This window comes from Lolium rigidum, chromosome 1 (assembly GCF_022539505.1).
Source record: "Lolium rigidum isolate FL_2022 chromosome 1, APGP_CSIRO_Lrig_0.1, whole genome shotgun sequence".
Taxonomy (NCBI): Eukaryota; Viridiplantae; Streptophyta; class Magnoliopsida; order Poales; family Poaceae; genus Lolium; species Lolium rigidum.
Window position 1 is genome coordinate 151,005,760 of NC_061508.1, and position 12,123 is coordinate 151,017,882.

General features: G+C 45.4%; 2 protein-coding genes across 2 annotated transcripts; one reads left to right on the forward strand and one right to left on the reverse strand.

Moving 5' to 3' along the window:
- The first annotated feature begins 6,090 nt into the window (after nt 1–6,090).
- LOC124652523 lies at nt 6,091–8,480 on the forward strand. Its single transcript, XM_047191547.1, has one exon. It carries the CDS (start codon nt 6,091–6,093, stop codon nt 8,470–8,472), a length of 2,382 nt encoding a protein of 793 aa, XP_047047503.1. The 3' UTR covers nt 8,473–8,480.
- Nucleotides 8,481–8,988: 508 nt separating this feature from the next.
- Nucleotides 8,989–12,058, reverse strand: LOC124682577. Its single transcript, XM_047217232.1, has 10 exons — nt 11,934–12,058; nt 11,379–11,446; nt 10,940–10,973; nt 10,777–10,861; nt 10,155–10,222; nt 9,947–10,060; nt 9,837–9,872; nt 9,667–9,753; nt 9,421–9,512; nt 8,989–9,315 (listed from the first exon to the last, which is right to left on the reverse strand). Exons 1-10 carry the CDS (start codon nt 12,018–12,020, stop codon nt 9,213–9,215), a joined length of 774 nt encoding a protein of 257 aa, XP_047073188.1. The 5' UTR covers nt 12,021–12,058; the 3' UTR covers nt 8,989–9,212.
- Between the last annotated feature and the right edge of the window lie 65 nt (nt 12,059–12,123).

The following is a 12,123-nucleotide window of genomic DNA, read 5'->3' on the forward strand; positions in this document are numbered from 1 at the left end:
TTTTCGTTTAAAAGCGCGAAATTTCCCCAGAATTTACTATGCAATGCACATCCCTTTCTAAAATCTACCCCTCGATCGTCTCTAAACCTGGGATATTACAGTTAGGGTTTCGAGAGTGCGACAAACTTGTGTCTCATTCAACTAAATTAGGGTTTTGAGAAGAGAGGGGAGATATTGCATCACAACTTAAGTTGCATGATTGAATTCAAACTTAAGTTGCATGATTGAATTCAAACCTAAGTTGCATTTGAATTTCAAATTCAAACAACATATGAATATCTCATAATTTAAGTGTGAGGTAATCCATTAAGCAAAATTGTAAATAATAAAGAAAATGAACAATACAAATATAATGTAAAGCTCATTAGAGAAAATTTGAGCTTTATTAATAAGCACATATGATACATTGTCTTTACAATATTCAGATTATGAATTATAGAATATTACAATACATTACAAGAATTGGCATAAATAGAAAAAGAAAAAAAGAAAGAAAATTACAATTCAATGATCTAAACTATAAGCTAATCTTCATTAGATACTTGAGCCTGATGATCTTGATCTTCATTTGATCATCATCTTGATTCCCTGCATACACACAAACAAAGTAAACAAGTGTTATGCCAAGTGGCAAAGCCACTTGGCAGATTAGCAAAAGAAAATTATTGGAGAGGATATGACCACAGCTCTGCCGAGCTGATCCTCTCACAGCTCAAGTCCCAAGCCAGGACACACACACACAGCCTAGCTGCTCACCAGGCAATGTGCATGCAGCACAACACACACACATCCAGTGAGTCACCCACAAGGACCAGGCCTTGTTGTCGACCAGAGAAGAAGGAGAAGGCCACATAAAAGCCTCCACAGTAAACCCTAGCCAATTCCATCGACAGACTTCACTGGGTAAGTTCACCAGAAACCAAGAACACAAGAACAGGAAGAACATCACTGCTGTTCAACCTGCTCAAAACAACCACAGCACTGAATCAAGCATCAAGGCTTGCAAGGAGGAGCAGGGCAAGCATCATCACCACACTGAAGAAATCCTCTACACCAACACCCATTTTCTAGGAGCTGGAGTGAGGTATACACAAAAGAACCTTAGAAAACACATGTTTTCCTCATCAATAAGCATACACATGCATCACAAAAGCAAAAAGGGTATGAAACCCTGGATATATCATCACTTGGTTGCAAAACCATTTGGTGCCAGCAAATAAAGCAAAGGCTAGAAGGAAAACAACCAAGGGAACACTGGTTGTGTCAACACAGTGACACAACCAGAGAAATCCATCATGGATTTGATCCTAATTAGCCATTCCAAGTCACCAAGCACCTAATAGTCTAGCTACACCATCGGAATGGCAGAAATACAAGTTTCTACCGAGTATTGTCAACATCAAAAGGCTTACGGCGGTCAAACATGATCAGCCAGAAAGCATTTGTCCATGCACGAGCAAGCCACGAAAGGGGAGCTACCCTTGACGAGCATCACGAGTGCTGCCAGGGCCACCTCAACCCACAGCCAACACTTAGAACCACCACATCATTACCAGAAAGGTTCAGTAGTGGGCTAGGGTACCAACCAGTGGTTGGCATCCAACTAGCCCTAGCAAATTTATTGAAATGATCATCACTGAATCACAGTTCACATCATTCATCCATCTATTAAAGCAAGATAAACAGATAAATGAAACATACAAGCAATTGATGCACCAGGGTATTTCAAATGATCAAATGGATCATGGCAGGCATCAATTGATGCTTAAGCAAGCAACAGCACACATCAGGCAAAGTCTGTGTGATGCATACACAGCACAGAGTGAGCCCCAGAGAGCCACAGAAGGAAGCACATCAGTTAACAATCAAGCAAATGATGATCAGATGATCATCAGAGCTTGCTAGCTCATGCTACAGATTGCCTTAGCCAAGTACAGCAACATGAATTAACCAGGTACTGAAGAAACCCAACCAAGTCATAACTAAATAAATAGATAACTGAATTAATGACTTTATGATTGTATCCAGAAGCACATCAAAGGCTTGATGAACCACTGGATCAAGATACACAAGTAAAGCATATAGTATTCACCACTGAATATTACTATTAAGCCAACAGCAATGCTCAATTGAGCATGTTCATTAGTTTGAGCACAAGAAGCAGCACACCATGACACTGGAACTTGCAAGTTGCAAGGAACATACACAGTATTCAAGCCAGGGCCACATAATTGACCATACATGAGTAACTGGCAAGCATAGCATCAAGGACAAGATCACAGAGATAGAATTAAGCAAGAATTGCAAACATAAGCAAGCACAGAGCCTAGGAATCTTGCACAGAATCGTGTATAGCATGGCAGGGTAGCACAGCAGTAGTAACCATGGCGGTAGCAGGCCAGCAGATTTATGACGAGCAACACAGCAGCATAGCCACACAAGCACAACAGCACATGAACAGGCTAGCAAGGCACAGCAACAGCGCATCGTCACGGCAAGCATCTTAACATGGAGATGCAGGCCAGTGGCTGAGCAAGACGAAGAGGAGGAGGAGGAGAGATGTGAGAAGAGCAGAGAGGGAGAGAAGGAGGCGATGGATACTCACAGGTGAAGCGAAGCGCAGGGCACGACCATGGCGGCCACGGCGGCACACGCTGAGGGCGCAGCAGCACCAGGCCAGGCCAAGCCATGGCGGTGCCACGACACCAGCACCACCACGGCCAGGCACGGCGGCGCCACGGCATCTGGAGCGTCGGCGGCGACGAGATCGCCACGGCACTCCACGCCAGGCGACCAGAGATTAAGGGGGGCGAGACGAGCAGGCGGCGCTTCACAAATCGCCGCGGTGGATCTGAAGCGCCGTTGAACGGCGGTTCAGATGCACCATACCTCGCCGGTGGCGACGGCCGGAGATGGCCGGAACAATTCGGAGAAGACGGCGGCGACGCGGGTGTCGCGAGAGCGAGGGTTAGGGTTTGCGAACAAGTGAAGGAGAAGGGGTCGGTGCGACCGACCGAGCCCAAGTGTGGCTCGGGTTAGGGTTAACCACTGGGCTCCACTGACAGGTGGGCCCAGGGGCAATTGTGTCATTTCACAAATTCATGAAAATGCTGAAACTTTGAAAATCAATAGTAAATGTTTAATAGCTCTAAAAAAATAATTAAAATATGAAAATCACTCAGTATAAAATGCTCTACCATAATAAAATATAAAACAGAATTTTTGAAGTTAAACAAGAATAAGTTCAAATTTGATGATTTAAATAATCATTTAAACCACACCTTATATTTTCAATAATGAAAATAAGTCCATAAATTCTTTTGGACTTTAAAAACACCTTGACAACATTTCAAGGTTGTATTTTACCCTAAATAGAGTATCCCTAAGTCATTCTTAGTATTAACCTCTCACATGAAATGATAAAAACATCGGAAGGGGGGAACAAACCCTAAAAACTGGAATCATGCATAAATGCTTCTTTAACCATTGCCCTTATCGGACAATGACGCTATTTTTTCAGCAACAGAGGACAAGGGTCAGTCCACACCATCCAACTACAACACTTTGCAGTGTTCAGGCAAGCTCATCGCTTGCTCATGACATTTGAGTATTTTTACCAAATTACTTGCAAAGTACTATGTTTATCACTATTGCATAAAAAAGCAAAACCACTATTTTCATAACTATGAATATGACTATGTGGTGGGCAATGGAACCATGGATTATGTTGATATGGTGGAGGTTCCATTGCAAGGGTTTATATCCATCTAGGATTAAACAACAAATGTCGTCCAATGATTCTTGTGCCGTAATACCCGTGTTAACCATAAGATCTGGAGTGGGACGGAATAGTCAATTGTATTTCCACCTCTCGTACATCAACGGATGCGCTTACCGTAGACACTTGACCCAGGTTGGGCAAGCGGTGGGGTGGGGATCCCATTCTAATTCCCCACGGTAAGTGGTCTATGATGGGTTGCGGCTACCGGCGAAGGAGTTTGGTTAACGAGTCCCAAAGCTGTTGTCGTGGTCGGGGTCCATCCTTAATTGGTATAAGAGGACCGGCGAGGACCCAGGGTCGGGGTATGCAACAAAGGGTGGGTGTATGAGGTAGCGGAGGAATATGATTGGCTATGACCTGATACCGGGCCTCACACCGAAGGAAGTGTGGACGGGAAAGCTGCCCGGTTGGCACCAAGGTTAAGATCTCTTATGGGTAAAGCAACACACCTCTGCAGAGTGTAATGAATCGTGACCTGTCACTCCCTGTTCCGGGATTTGGAATTGCGAACGCTGCCGGAAAGGAACTCCATGAAGTTCTAGTGAACCGGTGAAGGCTGATGGACATAGTTCTTTCAAATAAAAGCAACCTCTTGAAGAAATGTTTATCAAAACCTACATTGGTATTAGACTTTTTGGTCTAATATCGTAGCTAGTGCATTAAACACCTCTTTTCTATAATGAACTTGTTGAGTACGCTCGTACTCATACCACTCTTAAATCCCCGCTTAGATTGTCCGAACCATCTGGAGGAGGACAACGACAACCCTGAAGGAGCCGACATCATCGGCTATGAAGAACCAGACCTCTCTGGAGGTGTCGAAGGTGTAGACTACCTCATAGTCTACGGAACCGGGGAGGGTTCCGGAGAACACGTGTAGACCTACCAAGCAGTATTAGTATCCGAGCACTGCGAACTCTTAGTACTTAACTGCTCGAGGGAATAAATGTATAACTTAGTAAGACTTCTATATTGTAAGTTGAGTTGGGTTCACCTCGAACCCAGGAGTATACCTCTTAGGACCCAAGAGGAGCTCCGAGATGATATGTACATTATGCTTGTAATAATAAATGAATGAGTTATGGACCTGCTATGTTCTGTTGTACTACTCTGAGGGATGTAATATTTGCGGAATGGTACTTCGTGAATGTTATATCAACGACTGGCATACTACAACATGCAGTGGTATGCAGGGTCACCACACTCCAGGACCACCGGAGCGTCTAGTTCAGGAGCCGCATGCACGGGAGGAGCGGCAACGACCGCGAGCTGGGCCTCATCTCCGATGGTGGCGGTGGCAGGAGCTTCGTCGGCCATCTCTAGGTTTTGGGAGTGGAGTGGAGTGGGTGTGTTTTGGGAGGCAGACAGGCGGGCCAGGGGCGGACAAGGGGAGGACGCGAGCGGCGTCCGCGGCCATGCAAACTCGGCCCAGATTTGGGCCGGCTTTGTGTCATCCCGGACGCCGCGACCATCCGATTTTGGGATGGGTCCGCGCGCTGTGTCGGGATTTTGTCCGGTTCGACCCCCCTCAGCTCCACATGCAACCACCAGCACCGAACGAGCCCCAACTAGCATGGTATGGGCCTCGGCCATTGCTCGGTGAGTGGAAGCGACAGTGATCATCCGAGCATTCGCCGCATACCGCTTCCATATGTGCCCACCTATTCTCTGCCTTTGGTGTTGCCTCTTCATGTGCCTCTGCCTCCTCTTCATCCCCTCAAAGTACGACCCGCACCGCTCCTCGAGTGCCTCCTCGTCGGGTTGTTAGGGTAGCGCTCGCGCGTCATCTGCTTGATCCTCTCGCAGGATGGATGTTGTGTTTTTCTTAGGGTTTGCCATTCCCCCAGTGGCGGCCCTCTTACATCAAGGACTAGGGGGCCAAGTAGCATCGTGGTCGACCGTGGATATTGTGCTTTGCTTAGGGTTTGTCCTTCCCCCGGTGGCAACCCTCTTACATCGAGGACTAGGAGACTAAGTAGCATTGTGGTCGACCGTGGATGTTGTGCTTTGCTTAGGGTTTGCCCTCCCCCGGGTGGCGGCCCTCTTACATCGAGGACTAGGGGCCCAAGTAACCCGGATAGATTTGGTGTCTAAAATAGATGGGACCCGCTGGCTGAGACCTTTTTATGAGAAAGGAGTGGAGACGATACAGCTCCGTTGTTTCGTGTAAAAAGAAAAGAGGTCACGATATGGTGATCGTCTCCAATAGAAAAGGAAAAGAACACAACCCCTGACTGACGAGTGACGAGAGACTCCGTCAACGCCTGGACTCGGCCCGCAGTCCCCCCATCTTCCCCGATCCGCCGCCGATGGCCGCCTCGGACGCCTCCCCCTCAGCCCGGCACGTGCCTCACCTTCGCCTCGCCGTGCCGCCGCGCCTCGCCGCCCACCCCTCCTTCCGCTTCCCCACCACGCCCCTCCCCACCCCATCCAAGACGCGCATCCCCGCCGGCGCCGCCGCCGGTGCCGGCGCTTCCCCGTACGCCGCTGCGCTCCTCCGCCTCCTCGCACTCCACTCGCTCTTCCTTCTTGCGTCCGCCGCCCGGGCGCTCCCCTCCCTGCCCCACCTTTTCCTGCTCCCGCCGCTCCTCGCCATCCTCTCCGCCGTCGCGGTCGTCGTCATGCCCACAGCCACCAAGACCCAGCCCCACCCCTTCCCGCCGCTCCGCCACCTCCTCCGCCCCGCCCTCTTCCTAGCGCTGTCCCTTCTCCTCCGGTTCGCGTCCCTCCACCTCATCCCCTCCCCCGGCCTCCTCGTCCTCGCGGACTCCGCCGGCGCATTGCTCGCCCGCGCCCTCAACCGTCCCTCCCGCCGCCGCGTCATCTCCGTCGCCGCCGCCTCCCTTTCGCTCGCGGCCATATCGCCTTCCCACTCCGTGCTTCTCGCACTCCCCTTCGCCTCCGGCCTCCTATCCTCGGCCGAGCACTCTGCATCAGGGCGACATGTCACCCGCAGCCGCCACGCCCGTGCGGCAGTGTTTGCCCTGGCCGCCGCCTTCCTCTCCGTGCCGGCGCTTGTGGGCCTCTTCTTTCTCGGTGGCAGTGACACTAGCGATGGCGCTGGAGCCGTGCCGATTGCCCAGCTCTGGTGGCTGCTCCTTAACGCTGCTGTCTTTGGCATGGCGTTGGGGCGCCGGCAAGTCTACGACAGCAGCGGCAGCAGGCCAAGCATGAATTTTGCCATGACGTTTGTGTGCACTGTTGTGATGGAGCTGGTGTACTACCCAAAGCTGTTCTTACCAGGCTTCTTAATTTGTGGCTTCCTCTTGTGGATCGCCAGCAGGGAGCTGGCCCCTTCAGGATATGTTGAGCTTGGGAGCACAGACAGCGTGTCCGAGTCGGTGTACGAGGCGGTCATGGGGCCAGTCCGGCATATCCTCAGTGAGCGCAAGTCCAGGAAGATTGCTGCTTTTCTGTTGATCAACACAGCCTACATGTTTGTCGAGTTTGCCAGCGGTTTCATGAGTGATAGTCTTGGGCTGCTCTCCGATGCTTGCCATATGTTGTTTGACTGTGCAGCTCTGGCAATTGGACTATATGCATCATACATTGCGCGGCTGCCTGCAAATGGAATGTATAATTACGGAAGGGGCAGGTTTGAGGTGCTATCTGGGTATGTTAATGCAGTGTTCTTGGTACTTGTTGGTGCGCTGATTGTGTTGGAGTCATTTGAGAGGATACTTGAGCCTCGGGAGATATCGACAAGTAGCCTTTTGACAGTTTCAGTTGGTGGACTTGTCGTAAATATCATTGGATTGGTTTTCTTTCATGAGGAGCACCATCATGCGCATGGTGGTAGCTGTTCTCACTCCCATTCACATTCTCATTCACACGATCATGGCCATGAAGATCACCATCATCATGATCATGTTCATCACAGTGTTCAGCACAATGAGAATGCATGTTCTGGTCATCATGGAGACACAAGCAAGAGCCATCATCATAATCACCAACATCATAGTAACAATGTGGAGAGTCATCACAGTACCTCCATGGAGAACACCAGTAGTCAACATAGCCACCACGGCTGTAGCCACGAGCATCATCACCATGGCCATATGGAACATCACCAGCAGGGTGGAGGTCATGCTCATCAAGATTGCAGCAGCGTCAGCAGTGAGCAAGGACTTCTTGAGATTCCACTGAGAAATATGCACTCTCATCACTCAGAATCGCAGTCTTGTAATGGAGAACTGGAAGCACCAGAAACTGGAAACAACCATGGTAAACCAGCTAACAGACGTCACATCGACCATAACATGGAAGGTATCTTCTTACATGTCCTAGCCGACACAATGGGAAGCGTTGGTGTTGTGATCTCAACCTTGCTGATCAAATACAAGGGATGGCTAATAGCAGATCCCATTTGCTCTGTTTTCATTTCAATAATGATTGTAGCTTCTGTCCTTCCATTGTTGAGGAATTCTGCTGAGATTTTGTTGCAAAGAGTTCCAAGGAGCCATGAGAAGGACTTGAAAGTAGCATTGGATGATGTCATGAGGATTGAGGGTGTGATTGGAGTCCATGATGTTCATTTATGGAACTTAACGAATACTGATATTGTAGGAACTTTTCATCTTCGTATATCAGCGGAAGCTGACAAATCTGTTATAAGAGAAAGTGCTTCACGGATATTTCATGAAGCTGGGATTCAAGATCTGACTATTCAGATCGAATGTGTCAAAAGATAGCAGCAGTTGTTGGTATAACCACATGCAGGTAGTGTTAGGATTTTGGCATAGAGCAAATGTATCTGTAGTGCTTCGTTCAGGAGCCATCCTTTTTTATGTATCACTGAAAGAAAATTGAATTATAATACATTTTCGCAGCTTCATTTTGATCTTGCATCTTCTCTGAGTTTTGCAGTTATAGTTCGCCCATTTTGACTTCAGAATATGTTTGGTGTACTGACCAATCACAGCTCCATTCTGATATGTATTTTGTGACGTGCATGTACATCTTAAACAGGGCATTCTATTTATAGATACAAAGGTTGGTAGTGTTACAGAGGATACTGTATGTTCATTACTTAGCCCAAAACCACGAAATCTCCCTGTATGAACCTGGTGAAACTGTTACAAATAACCAGTTCATATTTTTTGCTTTTGCTTGCATCCTTATAGAGTGTATCTGTTTTCTCAATCGCCAAGCCCCAAAATTCCCTAACATGGATTTTGTACTGTTTGAAAATTATGCGAGACAATACATGTTCACATCAGTCTTTGCCTTCTTTTATAAGATATTCACTTCAGGTAAGAAGTGTATCTTTGCTGAAAATTACATTCTTTTATATTGGGAATAAGCCTGCCAGAAAATATATAAGCAAATATAAAGTGTTGCATTGACTTTTAGTTGTATCTGCTCTACAATCTTTCATCTGTATTGACATAATTGTTTTTCCAGAGGAAGTATAGAATTCGTTTTTGAAGCTTTATTCCTCTTGACGATAGTCTAAGCCAGCTCCATACTGCCATGCTTCAAGATATCGCTTCCACTGATATTTGTTCCTTGGTGGTAAAGATTCAACCCAAGGCCTTTGCAAATCCAGAAAGTAGAAATCATCTCAAATTTCAGGTAGGTTGCACGTATATGGTATTGAAACGTGAATTTGTTACTATTGATAAATAGGTTAGTTATACCTAACAGCAGGATCCATAAAGCTGGAAAGGAATGTGTAGTAACCAAGCATCGCAAAATGGCTTGACCAGTTAAGGATAACTCCAAGTCCAACCTACAAGAAAACATGGGAGGTGTGGAAAAATTACAAATAAACTCTAATGGCCAGGTAAGCCTCATGAATAGATAGCATGGCTTGCCTAAAGCCTGAACTGAAAATCAAAGTTAAAAATAATCAGAATGAAACATTATATAAAAAAAATGTCTACCTGCTTAAATATGGAAGGCAGAATTTGTGGCCGACTGATCATTACTAGGCCCAGTGTTTTCACCAGAGGTCCGAATTGAATTACATCCTACAGACGCACATTTCAATTAAATACGAACCCTAACATTTCTTGTTGCCAGGTACCACAATTTGCAGTGTCCAAGTACCAACCTGGAGAAATGGCCGAAGTACTGAATTCCCAAGTTTCTGGCATTGTATAAAATACTAGTTTAATAAGATAAGTGATCTGAAACAATATTGTATCTTACGAAATAATTTACCTGCATCGACTGAAAATTAGCAAATAAAAGCTCATTAATAAAAGTTGGTGAAATATTTGTCTGCGGCCTTGTTGACATTGCTCTTTGGAACAACCATGATGCACTTAAATTCGGCTGCACAGTCGACGAACAAGTGAGGCTCTGCTTCAAATTTACATATAATGCTATGAGATGTAAACCACGAATCTAGGATTCTATGCACACTAACCATATAAGGGTTTAACAGCCTCAAACTATGTGCATCCAGGAAATCTCCTGAAACTGCTTCGTATACACCTGCAGTTCCAAAAACAACAACAGTTAGCATTTTGCTAGTAGCTTGGAGAAGATCTTGCTTAAGTTGGATCAACTTTGTTGGTCGGTAGCCTTTGGTTGATTTCAAATCGTCCGTTTATGGAATTGGACAATATTTTCTGTTTTGGCAGATTGAAAATTAGAGCATGAATAATGGCAGATATGATACAGAGCGGAACTCCCCCCGTGCCTTTTTACTTTTTTTTTGGAATAGCCGGTCCCAACCCCGGGTAAAGGAGGAGGATTGTGATAGTCTTGGTGAGTAAAACGTAAAAATCCGCCATTCCCATGGATATGAAATGCGCAACATAAGTTTGTGATGGCCGACTTCCGCTTACACACACATGTTTTGCATGACAAAGGTGCCAAAATCACAAGAACAAAGTGGTGGAAGCTCAAAGGGGAAAGCGCAACTGACCTTTAAGAAGAGCATGAATTTTGGTGAGAGTTTTAACTAAGTTTTGTTTATACTGGAGTAAGTATATCCTATTTGATGATCATGCAACCTACAGTTTAAGAGAAATCAGTGGACAAACCATTTGACAAGCGACCAAGATGCCTTGTCAAGCTTCCAAAACCTCCAAAAGAAACAGGTGACTGGATCCCACTAGCATCACCAACCTGAGGTGTGAAGGGCATTACTAATTAATGAACAAAATGGCACAAGCAATCGGGCTTCCATTGACAGAAATCGCATGCCTGTAAGATACGGTCAAATGCAGCTGGCAGTGGGCTGAAAATGGTAGAATTAATTGTGTCAAGAGTTGGCATATGAAAAGGAAAAGGTTTGGTAAGAACTGCATATCTAGAACTGAGATTACAAGCACTGAATAAACAAACTCTGGTCAATCATCAGAAAACTGTTAAATATGGGGGTTTGACACCTTCCATATGTTCATGTGTGAAATTGAGAATTACACACAAATGATTCCTCTTAAGTATAAAATGAGCAGCTGAAAATAGTGTCTAATGTAGTGGAGTGATGTAATTTAGCCACTGAACAACTATGCTGTGCAAATGATACGCCGTTATGTGGTAGTGCATCAGATTGCTTATTCATATTGTGTTGGCATCTTATAGTTACCTATCATCTAAATAATGGAAGAGAAGGATATTGGCTATTGTTCACTTCTGTTACCTGTCCCGATAAGTTGGGAAAATCCCAAATATGACTCTCCTTATATCCAAATTTTCAAGGATCGCATCCTACATGAACACAAAATTAGAGTAATAAGAATAAAGTATAATTACATAGATATATAAAAAAAGAGAAAGATGGTATGTATCAAGCATATGTAAACACATGCGCTTCACGTATTGCCTTTTAATCAAAGGGTATCAAGATTTGAAATGTTAATATTACATAATGCAGCCAATTAGCTAGCTTACTAATTTGATGTATGCATGTGACGTAGATGAATATCCATAGACCCATGAGTTGATTCTGTTTATGTACATCTATAGAACATGGTGCAAGCATACAACATGAAACATTGTTTTCCTAAAATATTGTATCACACATGACGGCATCGTATAAATCACCTTTGGTTGACTAGCGAATACATTATTTTTTCCAAAAATAAGATTAGACAAATCATGTACTTTTATGGATAGCAACCAAGACATAGCATTGACTCAACTTGAAAACATTATAATTACTCTACGCCGTATAAATAAATATAGCACTCTTCACCTGGTAACCAGGCATAAGATTCCAGTAAATCTCCAAAAGTTCTTCTAGCTTTGGGCACCCAAATTGTGGATCAACATATGTGAACATGTACGTAGTACGATCAGTGGGGCCAGAACCAGCAGGGAAGGCCTAAAACAAGTATTCATATTAGACTAGTAATAAACTGTAATATGATAACGTAGGTTAGGTA

Bases quoted from the DNA above. Each gene is read 5' to 3' on its own strand.
- LOC124652523 (XM_047191547.1), top strand. From the start codon at position 6,091: ATGGCCGCCTCGGACGCCTCCCCCTCAGCCCGGCACGTGCCTCACCTT.
- LOC124682577 (XM_047217232.1), bottom strand. From the start codon at position 12,020: ATGTTCACATATGTTGATCCACAATTTGGGTGCCCAAAGCTAGAAGAA. The intron at 11,447-11,933 runs GTGAAGAGTGCT...GTGTTCATGTAG, and splicing joins ATCTTATGCCTGGTTACCAG to GATGCGATCCTTGAAAATTT. The intron at 10,223-10,776 runs GTTTGTCCACTG...TTGGAACTGCAG, and splicing joins TCTTGGTCGCTTGTCAAATG to GTGTATACGAAGCAGTTTCA.